This window comes from Hyperolius riggenbachi, chromosome 4, assembly GCF_040937935.1.
Source record: "Hyperolius riggenbachi isolate aHypRig1 chromosome 4, aHypRig1.pri, whole genome shotgun sequence".
Classification (NCBI taxonomy): Eukaryota; Metazoa; Chordata; class Amphibia; order Anura; family Hyperoliidae; genus Hyperolius; species Hyperolius riggenbachi.
Window position 1 is genome coordinate 165325128 of NC_090649.1, and position 24290 is coordinate 165349417.

The window sequence follows — 24290 nt, forward strand, 5'->3', positions numbered from 1 at the left end:
GCTTTGTGATTTGAAAAGCTCTAGCTAATGTAATGCTATGGGTGTGATCCCACTTGAGTGATGTGATTTCATAAAAATCCCCCATAGCATTGCATTACCAAGAGCTTTTTCAAATCACTCACGCTTACAAAGCTCTCCTAGTGGGTTTCTAGCCTTACAGTTTTAATAGAGACACAAATGATTGTAAACTCTGCTGTGAGAGTACCGCTAGGAGTACCGCTGGATTCTGTGTTATAGCTAACATCTGCTTCCACAAGAAAAAAAGTTAGTCCTTAAAGTGAACCTAATGTGAGGGTAAGAAATGTATTTCCTTTAAAACAACACCAGTTGCCTGACAGTCCTGTTGATATCTTTTGGTTGCAATAGTTTCTGAATCACGCACCTGAAACAAGCATGCACCTATTTCAGTCAGACTTGAGTCAGAGCACCTGATCTGCTGCATGCTTGTTCAGGGCTTATGGCAAGTATTAGAGGCAGAGGATCAGCTGGACAACCAGGACAATTTGCATTGTTTAAAATGAAATGAATAAGTCCATATCCCTCTCCTCAATGTCCATTTAAATCTCATGTAAGAAGCATTCAGCCAGCAGCTAAGATGCTGTTGCAAATAACTCGCTTTTACTGACAGACATTTGAATTTTCCATCTATTGAAAGGTGTCAGATATAAAATATATACGAGTTGCCATCAATGATGCAAACATTGGGCTGTATTCTCCAATAAGTTAGTCAGTTGACCAGTCAGTGATTCACAAGTAACAAAAGGTACGGATGACAGCCCCGTGGGGGGTGGGGGGGGGGGGGGGGGGGTAGAAGAAAGAATTCAAAATTTCTAGTGACTTTAGCATTTTGGGGTGACTGCGACAAATTCATTATAATGAATGAGATCGCAAGCACCACCCCCTGGGGAGTAACGTGCAACGCAGAGCCGCGCCGACGCACAGCTCCTGCGCTGCACTAATGGAAACAAGCCCTAAGCTGAAAATAAACTAATAAAATTGTATCTATATACCTACTACACCTACTTTTTTTTAAGTGTAACTGGGGGGCATAAAATCAATTCTTTATTTTTATCTGGTAAACAAGTAATAAGGATGCTGACCAGGCAATCCAAAAGTTAAAATCACTATTACTTTTCTTGTTGATAAATGATCACTCCTTAGTTTACCTGACACTTATTTGTTAAATGCAAAATTTGGTACACAAAAAGGAAGTTGCAGGGCATGCTGGGTTGTCCTTTTATGCTTCTCTACTATCCCCTCAGACTTAAATAATGCAGCCTGATTGGCTGAAGCCTCTTTCCCTCCTGTTTTCCCCTCCCACACTTCTGTTCCTCTCTGATTGGCCAATATTTCTCATGCTGAGACAATGCATTATCTATAGTGGAGGGCGGGCAATGCATACACAATCAGGCAGAAGAGAGTAATGCTGGGAATACACGGTTCGTTTTTGCCTTCGTTTAAACCTTCGTTTCGATTGTGCCTTTTGTCCTTTTCGATCCCGAAATAATCAGTCATACGGTTAATATCACCACCCACGGTTTAGTTTTTTTTTCCGATTCTGATGGTTTCGTTTTTCCAATGATCGAAGGCTGCAAAGAAACGAAACGAAAATCCCTTTTTACAGGGACGGACTAGCATAAACGAATATATAATCGATCTGAACAGCCATCAAGCCTACCAATGGCTCGATTAGATGGATAAAGAGAGATAATATCAAACATGTTCGATCACTAGTCGTTCGTTTTTGGGGTCTATTAATCGAAACTATAATGAGATTATGACTATTTTCACATACGTTTTCAACACTCGATTCGTTTACCGAACGAATCGAAGGTTTAAACGAAGGCAAAAACGAACCGTGTATTCCCAGCATTAGGGAGGAAATGACATCTGGATTGGCTTCAAAATAGTCACAGTTAAATGGGAAATGCTTAGAAATATTTTCAGTTTTTTTACTGTAGAAACAAATCAAAATGTGGACAGTGCAATACATATGTTATGTAAGTAGATCAATTATTCATCTACTTATATATGTGGGTTTTTTTCTGAGATAGTATGGCTTACAGCTCCTCTTTAAGAATCCCAAAGTTTTAGTTTCTGAATGACACAGTATTTCACACAGACACAGTTCTAAGCTACAATGTATGAATTATTGACCTTTTCTTTATCGATTCCCTGCACTCAGAAGCTGTTCTGTGCCAGGAAAGAGTTTTATGGCTCTATTTCCTTATCAGTGAGGGGTTTTGCCATAGTGCACTACAAAAAAAAAACCTGTTACTTGCATACCTGAATGTTTAACTCTTTCAGGCAGAAAAAAAGTGTATACTTGGCACTGTACATACACGTTTATCTCATGACATGTCAGCATGGTGAAAAGCATAATAAAGAAATAAAATGATTACCATTTAAAGGTGAAAAAAAGGATATATGTCTGATACAGCAAGCAAGTTAGACAGATAGTAAAGTATGACTCAACCTGCATAGCGCGTCTCTTAGTCAGGGTTACATCAAAATTCTTCCATTCCCAGCGCTGTTCAATGACATGAGCAAAGAAAACATGGCCATTTCCACAAGCTCCAGCAATTTGGGTTCCATCCACAGACCAAGCAATGCTGAAGATACTACCCGTATTTGGCTTTTCCAAGGCATAGGACCACTGCAGAGAAGAAAACAAGCATACCATGTTTATAAGCCACCTAATTATCAGCTATGTGCCACATTTTACTGATGTGATCCTCACACCAAGGCTAAGCACTGTGTCCAAGCAATTCATGTTTAAAACCCCAGTACAGGCACAGTTTTTTTCATGTATTTAAAGAGGGATTGTCAACCACAAAATCTAATTCCATTTACCCACTGTTCTGTGTTCATTATGCAGCCTGCAACCTTACCCTGCATTGCAAGCACTCCAATCTGTTCTGAAATGTTTCTGCTGTAATAAATCTTATCTCAGCCAGCCTGGCTCTATTCTCACCATCGCCAAGGAGAAGGGAGCTTGTCATTACCCCTCCCACATTCCTGCACCTCACTGATTGGCTGAGTGCAGTTCAGTATGAAGCTGATATATAATCTATGTATGTTCTCTCATGTCTTTACAAAGCAAACTAGCTATGACAGTTTGGAAAAGAAAAAAAAGTAAGGGAGGAAATGACATCAGGATTGGCTTCAGTCAGAGGGAACCAAAATGGCAAATGCCAGGAAAAGACTTTTCTTTATTTACTATATAAAATTCAGTGAAATGAAAACATGGACAGTACAATACATGTGTTATGGAAGTAGAACAAGTATTTATCTACTTATGTATGTGTATTTTTTCCTGGTATAATATGGCTGACCCTCCTGCTTTAATAGAACATGAGTTTAAGTAAATTATGGATAACAACTTTTATAAAAGAAAAATTGCTGTTACTGCAAATTAAGAAAGGAAACTACAGCTCCAGCAGTTTAGATCATTCTGGTGGACTAATACGGAACCTGCCTGCTCATGCTGAGCCAGCGTGTAACTCTCCTTTTAGTCACATGGGCATGCAGGGGAAAGTTATTGTTATTTAAGCCACTCCTTCCTGCTGACTCACAGCCCATCATAGCTTCATACTGACTGAGGCCTCTTTTAAGGGTCTGATTCTTGGTATAAGGAGGTGAGGAAGGACTCTTTGTCACTCAATACTGGGAGAAGTATGCAATGCGGGTGGGGAGCAGGACTTGGACCCCCTACCACCCATCTAGTGATGAAAGGTGTTTGGCATGGTTGGTATGGCACTTGCTGCTGGTAAAAATATTGGTAATTTACATGTTACTATGCATTTACCTGGCAATCATTGTCACTTGAAGTCTTCTCTCCTAATGCCTAAACCTAACCACACTCCCCATCTAATGCCTAACAATAACCCCCTCCCCAAAACGACTGATATTGTAGCAGATAGTCTACAAAATAGATAATCGGCTCATCTTGTCCTTCCCTACCTAGTATCCATTCAGCTGCTAGTAACACATCAGGTGCCCAACTCACCACCTGGGCACCCATCTACCAACACTTGCTACAGGTGTAGACATCTGCCAATCCCCATGGCCAAATCACCTGCTTTGTGGTATGGCTCAGGTGTCTTTAATTGTAAGGTCACCCAATAGTTGGTTAAGGGGTTAAGAAGGATTTTAATTTAATGTCCGACTATGCTTGTGCATGTGTTAATTATATTTTTTAAATAAAAGAAGAGAGCAGCCTGCCCGTCCTGCAGTGTGATGGAGATGGGAGTCCGCAGTTCACTGCACACTACAGCACTATGGCTGTGAAAGATGCAGTCACCTTGGCAACCTCAAACACAACTTGTCAACCTCTGGCTTAGTAAATCTGCCTCATTGTCTATGTTCTCTCTGTTGTCCAAGCAGTCATTGTGTTACCATCCAATCCATAGAGCGGCTTTCACCAGTGTCACAAAAATAATAAGAAAATCAAAAACATATTCAGCCATTATTATTATCGTGCAAAAGAAAAAAAATCTTATGCTGCAAGTAAAATATATCAATTTGCGTTTTTACATTGTGCGACGGAGTGCCAGTTTACAAGGCCAGCTTGATGAACAATTGTATATCTGCTTTAAAACTGAAAGGCTGCAAAGATTTTAATGATCAATGCAAACATAAATGCAACGCTAAAAGCTACTGGCAAATACTTAAGGAAAAATATTTTGTCACATGCAATGAAATATAGTGTGCTTTCAGAATGAAATAGAGATTGGTTTCAGAAAAAAGTTTGAATGTAGTGCAGTTTGCCTGCATCTGTGCACACCTGAAACAGCTGGGGATCAGACAACAGACACGGCAGTGACAGAGGTCAGGGCCACTTCAATGAATATGAATAGGAGATGACACAGCAAGACACTCCTGTCTGCTACAGACATTAGCAATATATGCAGCCCTATTAAGATTGATCAGAAGAAAGATGAGTCAAGCTTACCAAATGGAGCTGAAATGCACAGCTAATTAAAAAATCCATTAATCAAAACCTGAAAAGGAACTTTATCCAATAACTACAATGACAAAAAAACACCACATCTGCTTAAAACAAAATATGTCCAAAAAGAAAATGCTGGATACATAATTGCACGCTTTAGGGAAGGAATATCTAATGCATTTGCCATATTTAGAACTATAATTTCTTTAGCAGCGCAGACGAACCCACAAACTATCAAGCTCTTGGGAGACTTGTCAACTGCTGACATATAAATATAATGAGGGCAGACAAGTGTAACTGAAGGACTCACGTGAATTACTGCTAGTCCATTTATTTTATTGAGATACTACACTAGAAGGAATCAGATAATGTTTTATACATGCATGCTTAATTAAAGTGGATTGGAAAGCAGGAACTAGGGTAAGTCTGGCCTACGGTATGAATAAGCCATAATATAACACAGAAAAGTGATGTAGATTTACCAGTAATGGAAATGTAATGGAAAAATTGTAGGAAGTCGTGGTTGTGGCTCTGACAACAGGCAATTATACTTATTATAGTAATATGGCGCCGACACATTTGGCGGGTTTTTTTACACAGTACATACAGTATAGTCATTTACATGTCTCTGCCCAATGTAACGTCATGTCCCTGCCACAGACATACAGGCTCACAAAACACCATATGGGTGGCCGCCAATAAAATTAACTTTTCTTTTTGGATACTGAAAGGGAACACAAGAGGAACCACTGACAACGCCATTCCAACAGTGGCAAACCAACCTCTATCTTAACCATGGAGCTGTAGAGGAGCTGTGATCATCACTGAATGACACTAGCTGGCATATCTATTTCATCTTCTCATACACGGTTTTTAAAGATATCACACTACAGAGAAATATTGTATACTATGCTTTACATTGGAAATAATTACCATGTCCTAACCAGTTTCTTATGCTTTGTCCAGATATGAAGTAGGTGAGTTAGGGGGGATTTAGTTAGAGTTTTAGGTAGGGCAATGAGATGCAGCGTTTTAGGTAGGGCAATGGTGTTAAAGTGATTTTTAAAATAAAAACGTGAATTTTATGAGACTTCTGAGTCTCTAAGTTGCCTCCTCTGTAGTTATTTTCACATGCAGTTAATTAACACCCTGGGCCATATGCAATTCACTTTTCCTCCTTAGTTTTCTCCAAGTTGACATTTTTAAAATTGCCAATAAAATGCCTTTTAAGCCACCAGAAAGCAAGAAAATGCTCATAATAATTTTGATAGTACTTTTTCAACTCTTTTGGGTACTTTTTTAGTTGAAAAGTGCTGGAAAGTTATTTTAAATTGAAAATTAAAAATGATCTCCTAGGAGAAAACGCAGGTGAAAAAGTGAATTGCATATGGTCCCCTGTCTTTAACTTTAGAATTCTGTAATTATTTTAAGGACTGAAAAGTTAACTTTAGAGATCTCTCCTTAACTTAGAGACAGAAGAGTTAAGTTTAGGTTAGCCTGAGGTAAATTGTTTAGTGAACACTACATGCCTCATCACCATGGTGATAACACTAGAAACAGCTCAGAAACTTATTAAAGACAGGCGATAAGCATAGTGAATTGAGGCCAATGTCCCTATTTAGCAGTGATTCATCATGGGAAACCACCAATAAAGATACCTATGAACATGCGAAAAGTCGGAGTTCTATGAGAGAAGGATGGAAGAGAAAAATAAGGGGTGGCAGAGCGCTAGTTATAGAGAAGTGGAAGAGTAATGGCCCATACTCACGGGCTACAATTGTCGCCGCAACACGCGAAGCGCGTGTGTTGCGGCGACAGGTCGCCCGTGAGTATGGGCCGTCGCACGGGCGCGCACTCCGAACTGTCGCCCGTCGCTGATGTCGCCAGGCGATTGAAAGTTTCAATCGCCTGGCGACAGTTGCCGCCGCACCTCCACCGCAACTGTCGCTAGTCCGCGTGAGTACGCGGACTAGCGACAGCAACCTCCATTGAGGTATGCGGAGCTTCCGGCGGGGGGAGGAGGAACGTCGGCGACAGCTTCCGTCGCGCCGCTGGTCTCTCTTCCGCGTGTGTACGCGGAGGGACCTGGCGAAAAGCTGTCGCCGGCCTGTCGCCCACACGCTCACGTGTGCTGGCGACAGGCCACTTTTGCTGCCCGTGAGTATGGGCCATAAGTGAGGAGAAGAGACAGAGAATGTGATAAGGAAGGGGGGAGAGGGGAGTGAGCAAGAGTTGAGAGATAGCGGTGGGGGTGGAGGGGGGTGGAAGGAAGAGAGTCCAGGAGAGGTGGAAAAGACAGGGAACGAGCAAGGGAGAGGAAGGGGTCATTACTGTGCACATTAAGCTGTGACTTTGAGGCACTGGGTTTTTGAGAGTTCTTTTGTTGTTATTCTGTCTCTCATAGCTACAATACACCTACTGCACAAGTAATTTCTTGGTCTGCAAGCAAACAAGCAAAATCCCCAGGATATCAAATACTTCTTTCCCTCAATGTACATACACAGTAGAGTCTCATTTATCCGGCACAGGCAAGGATTGCCTGATGCCGGATATGTGTGCTTGAGAAGTCAAGCAACCGGCATTAAAAATAATACTAACCTCCCTCCAGTGTATTAACTGCACAGCGGTGTGCAGCAGGAACTGTTTACACTTCCTCTGGGAGCCGTCCTTTTCACTTCTTGCAGCTCCCAGCTGCTGTGTGGCATTCTCTGTGGACGGCCCCCATGTGACCCGATGCGGGTCAGGTGACAACCCGAGGAGCCTTATGAGGACACAGGAAGCTGCAAGAAGTGAAATGGACGACACCTGGAGGATGCATAAGTAGTTTCTTCTGCACACTGTTGTGCAAAATAGGTTAGAAACGCTGCCATTGTGTCCCGCTAGGTATGCCGGTTGGTTGAGACTGCCGGATGTCTGAGTTCCGGTTAACCAGGATTCTACTGTACTATTTTAATTTTATTATTTGTAATGTACTGAATTAAGCAGCATTTTATATTTGGCTGGACTGCAGCTTTGGCATGCTCTTATAAAAGGTAAAGTACAATAAAAAGAAATAAATAAAATGTTGGCCCATGTATAAGCAGCTGGCCTGGCAGTGTTCCAGGTATCTGTGCCTGGTGTTTTGCCATGCAGCGACTTGCCTCTTTAGGCAGAATTGGGAGGATGAGATGAAGTAGCGGTATAGTATAGCTTGCTACAAGCGCACTGTACATTACATATGTACTCTGAGAGCAGTAAAGCTTGGCTCGCCCTCCCATGTGTCTAGTAGTGGATTTCTATCAAATATAGAGGGAATTAAATGAGCTTAGCACTTGATGCATAATACATTCTGTGGGCAGTGGTAATAACTACTGAATGATTCTTATTACATATCCCCCTGTGATTTTTACATGATTAGACATACGAGTAGCTTGCAAGGAATTTTTGGCAAGGGAGAAGGAAACTTTTAGTCTTAATTTGAATGTCTACTATTTTGTCACAACACAGAGATGTTTACAACACAAAACACACAGAACTCACCCAGACACTTTGAAATCTATTTTCACACAACATGATAAGAAAGTGTGCCTGAAAAGAATGACAAAATACCAGTACTATCATAATGCTTACATTTTAACTTACACAAAATATCGTGTTATGCGGGGCTTATAAATGATCAGGGCCTTTTCCTACCTCACAGGAAATGAATGGAGTTGAGTTTGGAGCATCAAAGCTGACCTGCGTTTGTTTGAGGAAAGACTGTAATCGAGGGCTGGCAGCACTAGGTGTGCATGCAGATTGCCTGAGTCTTGCTACTAGAAGATAGAGAACACTAAAGGAATCTAACTAAATTGTCTTTGTTCCCATGCAGACTATGGATCTGGGCCTAACAAATGTTGCCTTAGAAAAAACTAACTATAACACGTAACTTGTCTATATATCTTATCTAAAGTTTAGATAGTTTACACAGCAAATCTAGCTGCAAATACCTTACAAAGAATATGATTATTTCTTCCTGTGATACAATGACAGCAGCCATGTTGTTTATAAACATTACACACAGGCAAGCTGATCTGCATCTCCAGCACTCAGCCTGTGAAAACCTAATTCCCCCTCCTCCTCTAAAATCTCTGGCTAGTGACACCTCCCACTCCTTCTGCCCAGACTGAGCTCCCATAAGCCCTCGCTACTGTCCGAAAATGCCAAGGCACTCTGAAAAGCTGTTGGCGAGCCTTGTTTAGTTTATAGAGAATTAGAGTATTAAAACTAAAACAAAAAAGTATTTGGCTTGAGGAATGCCCTATAAACAATATGAAAGGAGCACAATTATGCAATGAGTAAAAGTTTATCTCGGATCCACTTTAATGCGGAAGAGAACTCAGAACTTCCTCTCTGCTCTAAAAGATACAACACAGCATAATAACCTTTAAAGAATACATTTCTTTGTTGCAGCCAATATAAATCCTGAAATAAATCTGCACTGTTTCTACTTCCTGTTTTCATGGAAGCAGACATATTGTTAACATCCTGTGCTTTCAAATGAGCTTATCTGCCGTGGCAGTCAGGTGGCACAGGGGATAGATCAAATTATAACTTGTGATTAGACACAAATGAGGGGGTATTAGACAGGCTAAACTCTCTAAATACATTCAGGGTGCATTTCTCTACATTTTCCTTCTGTGCTGTGCAAGAGTTCAGGTCCACTTTAAAGTCCACCTGAACCGAGAAAGATATGGAGGCAGCCATATTTATTTCCAATACAGACTGCCTGGTGTCCTTCTGTTCATCTGCCTCGGATACTCTTAGCCATAGACCCTGAACAAGCATGTAGATTGGATGTTTCTGACTGAAGTCTGACTGGATTAGCCACATACTTGTTTCAGGTGTGTGATTCAGACACTACTGCAGCCAACGAGATCAGCAGGACTAATTACCTCACCTGTGCATGTTCGTGGTTTTCTGCAAAACATGCACTGTTGGTGGGCCTTGAGGACAAGGTTGGGGAACTGTGGGTTAAATATTACTCTACTGCTCTTACAGTTGAGAGGAGTCACTGGGTGTTCCCCTCCATTGGCCACTTGAGAAAGAACTACTTCTAGTCCAAACTCAGACTTCTAACTTGCCCTTTCAAAAGCTATGCAAACTGTAATTTAGTGTCAGAGAGGATAATGTAAGACGTGTCTGCAGCAGTTTTCAGGCAATAAATGCAGGATGGACTGAAACAAAATACCAACCAGTGGATATCAACGTGATAAAGCTATACCATCTCCTTTATGTGACTGAAGACCTACCTTAATTATTTACAGTAAGTGCAAAAGCCTGTAATTAATAAGCACAAGGAGTCCTTACAAAGTGTGGATGAAGCATTACATACGAGTAAAAGGCTTTGCTAACTGATGTAAACCTCAAAATGACAAGGCAAGCTTTAGATAACGAGAAATATTTCAGAAAAAGAAGCTAAATGATTCTGACAGACCACAGTCACATGGAACGCACGCAGGTATTTCATCATATTGCAGTCCTCTGAAGCAAATGAGGCTTAACCTTGGTTTTATGAAACAAATGATTTATGTGCATTTTAGTCGGCTGGATGTACAGACCATAAATGCGTAACCACCTTATGTTTTCAATGTGGAAAGTCATCTGTTCACAAAGATGAAAAACCCAAATCCACACATAAACAAGCTCAATAAAACCGAGTATATTCCATGCAATTCACAATTATGCGGTTTTGTCTACATATGTCCTAAATTAGGTTCGTAAAAAAATTACATGCATGTTGAAAGTTTATAGAAGAGACGTGTGTACAACATAAATAGCAAATGATAAAGGACCAGTAAACAATTTGCTTTTATGAAACCGTTTTAATAACACTGACAGGAAAGCTAAATCGTTTCTGGAATTTTTCAGACGTCCCCATGCCATGCAGACATCTGAGAGAATGTAAACAACAATGTGGCTTTTTACATGTTCAGCATAAAGTTTTGGTTCAAATAACGTCCATGCCAATATTTTTCCAAATTAAAAAAAAAAAGAAAAAACTTTCAGTGGGTAAGAAATAAGGAGCAGGAAGTTTATCCACAGAAAATAGGAGGGAGGAAATTGTGTTCTGCCCTCAACAGTTATAATTTTAATGCAGGTGGTACAGTAAATTAGTCAAATGAGTTCTCAAGTAAAGATAGATGGGCGTTCCTCTGCTTTGGACATTCAAAAGCCATGCATGCGGTACTAACAGTAAAAAGCAGTGTACACACACTAGACTTAAGTTGGCAGCAGTAGCTGTTCAGGTTGACTTGGCCGAGAATGAAGCGTATGTAAGTGACCGATGAGGTCACTTAACCACTTCAGCCTTCAGTGTTGTTTCACCTTATGCTTTCAAGCAACTTTCACCTCCCATTCATTCACCAATAACTTTATCACTACTTATCACACTGAAATGATCTATATCTTGTTTTTTTCTGCCACCATTTAGGCTTTCTTTGGATGGTACATTTTGCTAAGTATTATTTTATTTAAAATCAATTTTAACAGGAAGATTATGGAAAAATATCATTATTTAATTAGTTTTTGGCCATTATAGTTTGAAATCAATACATGCTACCGTAATTAAAACCCATGTATTTTATTTACTTATTTGTCCCAGTTATTACACTGTTTAAATTATGTCCCAATAACAATGTATGGCGCCAATATTTTATTTGGAAATAAAGGTGCATTTTTTCAATTTGCGTCCATCACCATTTACAAGCTTCTAATTTAAAAAACTATAGTAATATACTCTCTTGACATGCATATTAAAAAAAGTTCAGACGCTTAGGTAACCATTTATGAATTTTTTTTTTTTTTTTAGCTGTAATTTTTTTTATTTGATTTTTATTTGGGTAATTTTTGGTGTGGGATGTAAACAGTTAATTTAAAATGTAATAACATGTTTATTTACTAAAAAATGTATGTGGATGTAGTTTTACTATTTGGCCACAGTGATTATTTTTTTTTGTCTTGGAAGTGAATGCTCTTGCTTCCAGTAACCATAAAGGACAGGAAACTTTTCCGCAGAAAGACCACGGCCTCTGATAAGAAGCCGTCGGTTTTTCTGCCGGGGGCTTAGATCAATGAATGGGAACCATGTTCCCATTCATTGATCTCTGGGCTAACGGAAGGCAGCGGGAGCACGCGCCATAGCGCACCGAGGGCAGCAGGGCTGGCTATCTGGATGGATATATCCGTCCAGATAGACCTAAGTGGTTAAAAATCCAGTACGCAGGCATTGTTCTCTTCCTTACACCACCTGCCAGAAGCTGCTCAATCTTGAGCCACAATGTAGCCCCTCCTCCTTTTCCCATAGGAACAGAATGTATCACTTAGCTGTAGCCAATAGACGTGCCATTATGAACTTGTGGCTGTAACTGTCACATTAGTCGGGTGACAGTTACAGCGCTTGTGTACATATCTTAACCACGTGACCTCCCCCGGCATGAACATCTACGTCCCTGCTTTACCTTGCAGCACGCTCTCCACCACGTGCTCACGCGCTCGTTACCGCTGCCGATCGCTAGATGGGAGTTCCCATTCATTTGTCTAAGTCCCTGTGTGAATGACCACTTCATCCACCACTACAGTATATCTACGTGTGACTTCATCTAAGCTACGAGGACGTAAATCTATGTCTTGCAGATAAAGCACAGCTGTGCATGATTGGGCTTGCTCCTGTGCACACCTCTGGTCCTATCTGATGCAGCACTAATTGCTGAAAGGGAATATATGTTTCCTGAGCCAATGAGATTGATTTTTACCATTCATAGTGAAAAATACACATTTTAACATTACATCAGAATCAAATACCCTATAAATTGTGACAGTAACATAATCTAAGTTTTGTAATAAACAGTAGAAATAGCCAAACAAAATGTATGTTTTTTATCTACGGTTGTGCTTTTTGTTTTTAAACTGGAATTGGTAAAACTGAGAGATAATGTGTGTGTGGTTTTTTTTTCTCCTCTTTTTCCAATTAAAATGCATAGAAAACAAAATTGTTCGAGGGAAAAAATGCCATACAATGAAAGCCTAGTTCGTCTTGAAAAAAAGCAATAAATATTTCATTTACATGTTATAAGTAGGGATTAAGTTATTGCTGATTAAATAGGGACATAGCTAAAATGTCAAAAATGATCTGGTCCATAAGGGGGAAACAAGGTCTGGATGAGAAGTGGTTAATAATGCTTCACTTACCCGAGGCCTAGAGGTTATTACTTTCAACACAGCTGCTAAAAGCTTATAACATTTACAGGAATGTTACTTACTTCCAATGGACCATCCTTCAGGGGAGTTTAAATAGCTATGAGAATCATACTGTGGCTGCATTCTCTTATAAAAATATATGGAAACCTTCCAATAAAATCTACCAGATTATAAAAACCTGCTGAAGAAGCTATTTCAGGCATTTAATACAAACAAAATATTCTCAACTAGAAGCTAAGTATTACAGTGAATTTAACTGATGATCCTGGGGTATTTTTCTACATTAATCATTCTCACTACTCATCTGTGACTTGGAGAAAGACTAAGCTCACACCTCATTTAAATACTACCTAGTAAGATGATGAAAGACATGGAGACAGTGATTTAGTGCCAGCTACAACCCAAATATATTTTGCTCATCAGAATACAGATGTAAAATGGGCAGCACAGTGGCGAAGCACTCGGGTAGTACTCTCGCCTTGCAGTGCTGGTTCCCCGGTTTGAATCCCAGCCAGGACACTATCTGCAAGGATTTGTATGCCCTCCCAGTGCGTGGGTTTCCTTCCACATCCCTAGACTACAAATGACACATGACTATGGTAGGGATTAAACTGCCCGAGGGACAGTTAGTGATAAGACTATGTACTCTGTAAAGCGCTGCAGAATATGTCATCCCTATATAAATATTAAATAATAATTGTGTAAAAGACTTTCACTTTAAGTGTACACATAGGTTAATATAGCACTAGCATTACTGTAAAATATATAATGTTTTTTATAACACTTTTCATGAAAGATATTGTATAACATTATGGACTATTCTAGTTTTGCTGTTTTTTTAAGTTTTTTTAGGTTTTACATTGAGTAGTGGGCAATTAGAGGTTGTGTTAGGATACGGTTTTAACAAGTTTGGAGAATATGTGTACATAGAGATATGTACTATTTGGATAGTCTATATAGATACCTGTCCGAGAGTTCTATACTTTTTTAATGTTTGCATTTTATTATTTTTTATGCATATAACATAAGTTGCATTTATATTTATTTTTTACTTATGCCGAATGAAATGAAGCTTCTCTGAAGTATTTATATTTATGCTAAATGAAAAGACGCCTCCTTTACAGGTCAGCATATTTTCCATTGCATGTAGATGGATTCATCTACATGCAAGTGGATATACGTGTAGAGTCGGTAGGCGCGGCCGTTTGGCCGCTCACTGTGGTGGTACGCAGGCGCGTTGGGACGCTAGTGCGTTCCACAGACGATTAGATTCCGGCGTCTGGCTCTGCTTGATGGTGGAGCGCATGTGCGCTCCAATGACGTTTGGGTTCACTGGTTTGAACCGGAAGTAGTATCTGTGGGGAACGGAAGTGCCCTTCACGAGCGACGGACGCCACTCGCAACTATGCTGACTTGGGGAGAGGTAATTATGGTTACTCAGGCATATATATTTGTGGTTTGCCCGCCCGCTCTCGTATCCCCTGATGACGGCGGAAAGCCGAAACTAGTCGGGACGAGAGCGGGCAATACCATACTGATCGCTATTGTTTGTAGTACCACACGGAGTGGGAAGCGCATATTGCCAAGTGGGTTCCTACTGGAGTAGGACCCTCCAGATGTGAGTTTAATCTCATTTGCTTTTAATTCATGTATTTCAATAAAATTTGTCATTTTATCATTCCACTGAGAGAATCCATATCCCTTTTTTTGTGCACTGAGTTGCACCTTTAGGAGAGGAAGAATCTAACATTGGGATCTCTGGAGGTGGAATTACTTCATCCAAGGGTGTACTACACAGCGCTGCTGCACTTGTTGACTTACCTATTGTTTTGGAGGCTGAGGATTCACTTCTCCAGTGGCCGCAGTGTGTATCCTTATTTACAAAATACCAGCTGATACTACGTGAGGCGCCTCTATCTTTTTATTGACATAATATAGCACTAGTCCTACTAAGAAATTGTCTGAAGACCCTTTCTGTGTCTGAAGACCCTTTCTGTTTTTCTGGACAGCAAGTATTAAAAACCTAGAGTTGTTATCTATGCTAAAGGGATTGTCGAACAGCTTGTCAAATTCAGCCCGGTTTCCTGAATTGTAAAGGTAGCCATACATATAGCGATGTATGGGCAGATTCGACCAAGAGACAAATCTCTCTGTAATCGAATCTGATAACAAAAAGATCTGTCAGCTGCCCATACACCACAGGCTGGAATCGGCCTTGTGATGCCGCATCCAACTGCTTCGCCGCCCCAAAGCTGTCCCCCTAATGTTAAATATTCCCCCCCCCCCTGATGCCCAGTGCAAAGAATACATTACATTCCACAATGTGGAATGCACTCTGTTCTTCAAACATGCGCGCCACGTGGTTGCCTAGTAACATGACCGCGTGTATGACGTCTGATGTCCCACGTGTGCCCTTACTAGGAAACCACATGGCACTTGTGTATGGAGTATGGAGTGCGCCCAGAGCTAGCGGAGGGACAGGCAGAGGTTGCAGACAGGTAATGTATACCTTGCGCTGGGCAACAGGGCGGACATTTAACATGGGGGGAAGCGTCGGGAATTCGCCACGTTCATCGATTGTCCCGAAATTGCACACTGTTCCCGCTGCACACCCGATCGAGCAAGTCGCCCCATCATCTTGCAGCATGTGCAATCGACAATGCGACCAATGTTTGTCCCGAAACTGGTCGCATTGTTGGTCGGGCATGCACTTGGCAGCACCAATTTTCATCCGATTCGATTATAATAATGGAATTGCATAGTCGATCGGCCGCCAAGTCGCATGATGTATGGCTACCCTAAAGGCTAAAGGCCAAAACAGTTTTATCTGGCTGAGGAAACAATGCTGTTACGGTTTTAGTGGCAAAAAGTCCAAATGGTCATTACTTTTGATTTTATATCAAACTGCTGCTCTTTAGAATGCAGTCTTAAAAATGAAGCATGTAGACTGAAAATAAAAATGTAAAATGCTAAAACTACTAAAAATGTAAACTATTGTTATGTTTACCATTTAGTAAAACACATTCTATTAATTACGGTACCCCATGAGTTTATTTTAATTTCAAGTCTGCTTTACATTGTAACTCCATGCAAAAAATACAAATCTATCAGTGTGAAATACACGCCAAATTTATATCAGATACAGCTTTCCAAGCTAATGTAATGTGGAAATATTTCTGATCCTGCTGCAAAGACACAAAATAGTGCTTGCTGAATTCAGCCTTTACTACCACTGCTCTGCTCGCTCCAGACACCAAGGGGAGCTATAAGGAAGATAGCCTGTCATAGTTTGCAGTGGTCAGGAAAATGCTTAACCTCACCAATCACTGAAGCAGTAAAACTGTCTAAACCAGGGCTGCCCAATAGGTCGATCGCGATCTACCGGTAGATCGCGACCGCCTCCTTGGTAGATCGCGGCCTCTTGGCCGCGTCTCGTTAATGTTTGTTGCAGCCAGCAGCTCGTGTTTAACTGCTGGCCGCTGGCCAATAAGGATGCATGCAGGCGAGGAGAGAGGGAGGAGAGAGGCAGCGCGTCCGCTGCGTCATGGCTGGGGGCGGCGGCGGGCAGCCTGTGTAATGTGCATGTGTAACGTGCCCGGCGCCGCCCCCAGCCATGACGTAGCGGCCGCGCCGCCTCTCTATTCGCCGCCGCTTCTCTTCGCCGTCACTTCATCAGGTGGTACTGCTGATTGCAGCCCTAGAGAACAGGTTAACACCACAAAAGATCATGGGAAATGCAATTTATGAGCAATATACAGATTTACTTCGGTACTTATCTGTTAGCCGGGCGCATCCGGCAGGTGGCGCTGTTGTTGCTAATTTCATCCATACTTGCTTCACGTAACAAAACTGTGAATGTAACCGCCGCAGGTGGCGCTAATTGCATTCCTAGTTAACGTAACAATATGTATATTGAAAAAGTGAGTTAATTAAATGACAAATAAGCTGGCGGCAATGTAACAGATCAAGCCCCGGCTTTGTGTCTCGCTCTCCTCCCCCCTTGCCCTCTTTCCTATAGAACACTGGCAGCACTGAGGACACTTGTGTCCCCCCAGAGTCGTTTGTCGCAATAAAACAAGCAGGATTCCCTGCCGCGACGAACGACTCTGGGGGGACACCAGTGTTCTATAGGAGAAAGGGCAAGGGGGGAGGAGAGGGAGACACGAAGCCGGTGGCTTGATCTGTTACATTGCCGCCGGCTTACATTCACAGTTTTGTTACGTGAAGCAAGTATGAATGAAATTAGCAACAACAGCGTCACCTGCCGGATGCGCCCGGCTAACAGATTTACTTCTAATAACAATACCTGTAGTAAGGTCACTGTCAGTATGCTCTGTTCAATGGCATATCCAGACCAGGTATAGCCACTACTGTGGGTATTTGGAGAAAGAACATAGAGGGTATGATTCTTAAAGTGGATATTATTATTAGTAGTAATTGGATTTATATAGCACCAACCTATTACACAGCACAGGACAATAAATATGGTTACAAACATTGATAATGGGGGTGACAGTCAACGCACAACAGACAATAAACAAGTAATTCAGGTTCACGTTACTCTGTAAGCAGAGTGCACAGATACACAAGGAGGGAGGGCCATGCTAAAGGCTTACAATCTAAAAGGAGAGGGTGGTGACACGATAGGAGGGGGCTGCGTATAAATGACCTTGGTGTGATGTCGAATTGTGGGGAATTGCTGGTGAATTTGATTGCTTACTCTTAATCCGTGACCCTTAAACCAGTTCATCACTGAGGGGTTTTTCCCTTTATGGACTAGAGCAACCTTAAAGCGTATCCGAGATGAAAAACTAACTATAACAAGTAACTTGTCTATATATCTTATCTGAAGTTTAGATAGTTTACACAGCAAATCTGGCTGCATACAGCTTCAACAGTTTATGATGATTTATTCCTGTGATACAATGAGAGCGGCCATTTTCTGTTTGTCATCATTACACAGGTAATCTGCAACTGCATCTCCACCCCTCAGCCTGTGAAAAATTCACTCCCCCCTCCCCCTGAAATCTCTGGCTAGTAACCGCCTGCTCCTCCTGCCCAGACTGAGTTCCCATAAGCCCTTGCTACATGGGTCTGAGTGCCTTGGCATTTTGGTGAAGCTGTGGGCGAGGCTTGTTTAGTTTGTAGGGAATTAAGAGTATTAAAACAAAAAAAAGTATTTGGCTTGAGGAATGCCCTATAAACTATATGTAAGGAACACAATTAAGAAATATATAAAAGTTCATCTCGGATCCACTTTAACACTCCATTGCCCCTCCCCCTTACCCAACAACCCCACCACTACCCATCAAATGATCCACATCCCGTTCCTCCTCTCCACCGACTAGGCCCTCCATGGGTGGTATATCTCGCCAAGAACCATTCGATTCCAAATGCACTCTAATGGAAACAACAATAAAAAAATGGAAAAAATTCATCATCTCTCAGTCCTCGGCCACCACCGTTCCAAAACGTATTCAGTATATAATGCACATTCAACAGATCCTCTTCTGTAAAGTTACTATTACCTGCCAGGTCTTCTTGTTGGAAATCAGTCCCCGGGGGTCCGTGTCTGCTGACTTCTGGCGTGTAGCACCCCCCACCTACCTTTTCTGCTCCGCAGACGGAAAAGGTGATTTTTGGCGGGAGAGCAGGGCTAAACACCGGAAGTCGGTGGAGTGATTTACAGAAAGAGGACCCAGGAGGTAATTAGAACTTTACAGGAGAAGAGGATCTGTTGAATATGCATATGTTGGACATCCAATTTAATATATTTTTTTTTTAGAAAGTAGCTACCAGCTCCCCCCTTCCATCAGAACTCTTTGTCTGGGCCCTACTCTCTCAGCTGTGCCACCTGTTTTTTACTCCAGCACTTGCTACACTGGCCCAAGTTTTAAGATGGCTGCTGGCAGATCACCATAGAAAGTTCGTGGCATATGGCCAAATTATTGTTCTTTCACCAAGTTTTTATTGCACAAGATTCATGCAAAACTCTTCCATAAAGTCTATCTTTATGTACACCTCATTGTCTTATTTAACTAATGTCTTCAGAAAGAAGAAAATATTGTTATTTGCGCCGCTCACTGCAGGCTGTATGTAGGCATTGCCTCCAGCAAAGGATCTGCATGATGATCTCTGATCTATCCCACAATCCTCTGCGTATTAGGCAAGTAGCAATGAGAAGGTGGAGCGATTACCATGTAGAATGGAAATACTTTATTACACTTCATAAAAAAACATGCTGCAACACTGACATAACTATTAATTCAGTGCAGGAATATACAGTTGTTCTACACATCAGAAGGTTTGTTTTGTATACATTGTTAGTTTAGTGGTAAATTAGGAAAGCAATAGTGGCTGGAGAGTGTATTGATTAAAGACTCCACCTCTGACACAGGAAACAAGTTCAAATCTTGGCTCTTCCTGTTCAGTAAGCCAGTACCTATGCAGTAAGGAGTCCCCGGGCAAGACTACCTAACTTGAAGGGTGGCCTACCTCAAACACTTTTGAGTCTGACAGGAAAAAAGCGCTTTACAAATGTTAGGATTGTTAGGATTATCAATATCTTCCTGATTGTTTTCCTGGTCTACCACCTTGCTTGCCTAGTTATTAGTTAGGATTTCAAAAGAAGACTGGACTGGGTACTCTCGCTCAATGCAGCAAAGTGCTGTATGCTACTGGCTTATGCAGGAAGTTACATTACGTTTTATGGGCAAACCGAGTAGATAAAATTGAAAGCTTCTGCGGTAGCTCTGGTCTAAATGTGCGAGTTTAACCTCTGAGGTTGACTTTTCATCAGAAGTGTCTGTATTGGAATATGTCTGTTGGTGCAGCCACTGAATTCTAGTCATGTAAGCTTCTCAGAGCAAGATCTAGGTCTACACGGCCCATTACAAAGCCAGGGGCTGCTGTTCATTCAACAGTATCCATCCCACATGCTTGTTAGTTTGTGTTCTTCTGTCAAGTTTCACACACAAAAAAACCCCATTGTTTTTGTTTACTTACCTTGCACACTAGGCAAGACCCTGTGTAGGTAATTGAATTAAGTTGCATAATGAGAGACATATGGAGGGGAAGGGTTAATGACATGAGTAGGTTTTTTTTATGAATCCTCAGGGAGCAATTTGCTGAATCAGCTACATTACATCAGGTACTTTGAAAAAGTCTGTTTTCACCAGAAAGCTGGGTCTGGTTCTCTTCATGTAGTAATCACTGTGGTGGCATGTGACTCATTCGCACTCACCCTGATCCCCCTTCCACTCCTAGAAGTCCTATGCTGCCTGTTCCCCAGCCATTGTTTACATATGTGTCACAAGGGGAGAAAAAAACGCCATGAAAGAGCAAGACTTGGAGGCTACCTTTGCAAATTGGTGTTGCTGGCTGTTTAGCCGAAAAAATGCAGCTGGATTTAGTTAAATATCTTGTTGCCTGAAACAGTTTGGCCCACAAGCTTTGCTGCAGTATATATCACCCAGTGCTAAGGTTGCCTTCCTAGTGTTGACACAAACTTTTCACACATGGTTTTCCAAAGTGCTTACAGATATTGGCTGTCAATGCTTTAAACATCTGAAAAAGCAGACTTACAGCAGTGGAAAATGTACCGTAAGCAAAGCAGCACTGTGAAGCATCTTTTTGAAAGGATGAATACCACAAGGTCTTTTTATGAAGGTAGAGATCTAAACATCGCCAGAAAGATGCCAATAATTCTGATCATTCAGATCTTCAAACCGCTAGTTTATCAGCATAAATGATGGCCGCTTTTATAAGGATATGTCAGTTTCTTCTGATTGCCTCCTCTACCAGTAATTAAAGGGGAACTTCAGCCTAAACAAACATACTGCCATTAAGTTACATTAGTTATGTTAATTAAAATAGATAGGTAATATAATCTCTTACCCACCCTGTTTTAAAAGAACAGGCAAATGTTTGTGATTTCATGGGGACAGCCATCTTTTTCCTGGGGGCAGCCATCTTTTTGGTTGAAAGGAGGTGACAAGGAGCATGAGACACAGTGTCCTGATCACCCCTCCCAGCTGCACACGATAGGCTTCAAATCTCAAATTCCAAATTAAACAAAACAAATTTGCGCCAAAACAGCAGAAGGAGAACAACAGCATCAGAAATCCCATCATGCTTTGCACAGCATCAGGGGAAAAATGCCCGGGCAGTTTTCTTCTGTGCAGCTAAAAATGAGGCTTAGGTAAGAAAAACAAAGTTCTGATGCTGTGAAACTGTTAAAGAAACACCAGGCCTTTTCAGTGCTGCTGAGTAGATTTTTAGTCTGGAGAGTCATTTTAATGGAAATAAAGTAATGATTGCAATTTTTATAAAGAGGCATTCACCATTTTATAAATCATTAAATAGCTTTAGCCACTTTGAAAGTGGAGAATGCGATTTCCTTCCGTCAAACAGAGTGAAGAGGTCAACTCTTTTTAAAACACCTGTCTGCCACTTAAAGTGTGGACCTGTTGTTGTGGCGAACATTTATTTTCCACTTCTGATCTGAGGTTCCATTCAAATGAACCTCTCTCTGAACTTTTAGAAGATGTTTTACGTGTTCCGTTGTTTTAGCAATGATAAGCAGTTTCTTTAAATATGCTTTTATTATCTTTAACTCATTAAGCGTACATGCGCAGTATTACTATCACCTGTAGAGATGGCACCTGGTTCCTAGGGTGACAGTTTCAGTCACGAGTGTTATACAGATACAAGGGGAGAGCGAGGAAACAAAACGACTGTGCTGCACATAATGGAACACTTACAGGCAGGCAGGATAAGGAGGGGTACAATGCACACATTGACCGCTGTCATTTTATCCTCCTTATGACCGCCTAATGTCGATAGGTGGTGAGAGGGTGGCGCCGCCAAGACCGCCTACCGCCGATTGGCATCAGGTCCTAGAGGCGGAGATTAGCAGGGAATGCATGCACGCATGCTCGTGCATTCCCTGATGACGCACAGAGAGGGGATATGTGATCAGCCTGCCAGCCGCTATCGGAGCTGGCAGGCTGTTAGAAACGAAAAGAAGCAGTTATTTATGTATAAAGCGCTGCGATCTAGCGCAGTGCTGTACAAGGGACAGCCTTGTGACTTAACTGTCCCTCTGATGGACAGATCGATGGGGAATTGAGTTTCAGAAACCAAATTTCATCTGTAGTTAAATCTTCCTACTTTCATCTGAAGAACATTGCAAAGATTAAACATCTGATTCCCCCAGAGGATGTTCCAACCTTAGTTCACGCCTTCATCACATCACAGCTGGACTACTGCAATGCCCTTTATGCTGGCCTACCCAAAAAGGACCTGCGTCACCTGCAATTAGTGCAGAATGCTGCTGCCAGATTGCTAACAAACCAGCATCGCCACTGTCACATTATACCGATCCTTCGCTCACTGCACTGGCTACCAGTAGAATGGAGAATACTCTTCATGATTGGACTGCTGACATTCAAATCCCTGCACAATCTGGGCCCTGGATACATGAAGGACTTGCTGAAGCTGCACCACACCTCTCACAACCTCAGATCAGCAAGTTCTATAAACTTGGTCACTCCCAGAGTGCACCTCAAAAAATCTGGAGACAAAGCCTTCTGTCATGCTGCCCCTACTCTTTGGAACTCCCTGCCACACCCAGTAAAGACAGCATCATCCCTTCGAGATATTCAAATCCAGACTGAAAAGCCACCTGTTTAGCCTGGCATTTCCGGACTTATAAAATTCTTTCTCTGTACCACGATGGTCTGAGCCATGCTTATGCGCTTTGAGTCCTACGGGAGAAAAGCGCTTTAGAAATGTTATTGTTGATCGCCTTACAATCTAATCACATACATAGGCTGATGCCTATGCATGTGTTGTGTATTGCATGGATCGCAGTGTAGGGCCAATTTAAAGGGGAAAGGGAGGAGGGGGGAGATACAAAAAATTTAAACAAATTGCCCTTTTTTGAAATAAATAATAATAAAAAAAACTGTCAGTAGCAGCAGCAGCAGCAATCAGACACCTCCAAAAAAGTTCTATTAGTGAAAGGAAAAGAAGGAAAAATGTATTTGGCTGCTAAGTTGTATAGCCAAGCAATAAACTGTTAAAGTTGCAGAGTGCTGAATTGTAAAAGATGGCCTGGTCACTAGGGGGGGTATAAACCTGTGGTCCTTAAGTGGTTAAGTTCCGGTATGCTGACCTGAAGTCTTGCACAGCACACAACAGAAAGTCTTTATTTCACACACAGTATATTTGCCAAAGAAATGCACTTCTTTATGTTAGCTAAATCAAACTGTCTTATCAGCAGCTGTAAATAGACTGCAGGAGAGCTCTGCCGATGCAGCTCTCCATATAGTAAACACTGAGGTTTAACCTTTTCTGTGCCCTCTGCAAAAGTGACACAAAATTAAAAATTCAGGGTTTTTTTAAGCTTTCCATGAACTGTAATGAAGATTTTTTCCCCCATAAATGTTTTTATGTTGTGGCTAATTTTTGTACAGCAGAGATAAAGTTTTGAGTTTAGTTCCACTTTAAAACTATGTCATGGGGCAACTGTATACATGCTTGATTCATGCCTGCTTCAACCAATACTTTAGTATGCGTACGAGGAGGCATTGCTCTCTAGCTGTCAGATTAAAGTGGACCTGAACTCTTGCATAGGACAGAAGGAAAACATATAGAAATGCACTGTCTACATTTAGAAAGTTTAGCCTGTCTAATTTACCCTCATCAGTGTCTAATCACGAGTTGTCATTTCATCTCTCCCCTGGGTCAGCTGACTGCCAAGGCAGATAAGACAGATGAGCTAATTTGAAAGCACAGGATGTTAACCTTATGTCTGCATCCATGAATCAGGAAGTTGAAAGAGTGCACATTTTTTTTATTTGTAGGATTTGAATCAGCTGTAACAAAGAAATTTTTCTTTAAATGTTATTAAGAGGAAGTTCTGAGTTCAGGTCCCCTTTAATGTGAATAGCATGAGTCAAACTGCTGATTCCAGTGTGCTTGAATGACAAAAACTGATCAAATGGTACAAATTAAAACCGTTATTCCGTTTCACTGCCCAAGTTTTCCTTTAACAGGATATTAGTTTTCCTGTCCCCGCAGCTTAACAAATTGCCTTTCTACAGGTATTTTAACTTGC

General features: G+C 41.4%; 1 protein-coding gene across 2 annotated transcripts in view; it reads right to left on the minus strand.

Annotated features, from left to right (window-relative positions):
- Positions 1-24290, minus strand: part of IFT80 (intraflagellar transport 80) — a 160018-nt gene that overhangs the window by 53639 nt on the left and 82089 nt on the right. For both annotated transcript variants that reach the window (XM_068280931.1, XM_068280930.1), the window contains exon 9: positions 2477-2656. In XM_068280931.1, coding sequence (XP_068137032.1) covers positions 2477-2656 — 180 coding nt within the window. The remainder of the gene's footprint in view (positions 1-2476; positions 2657-24290) is intronic.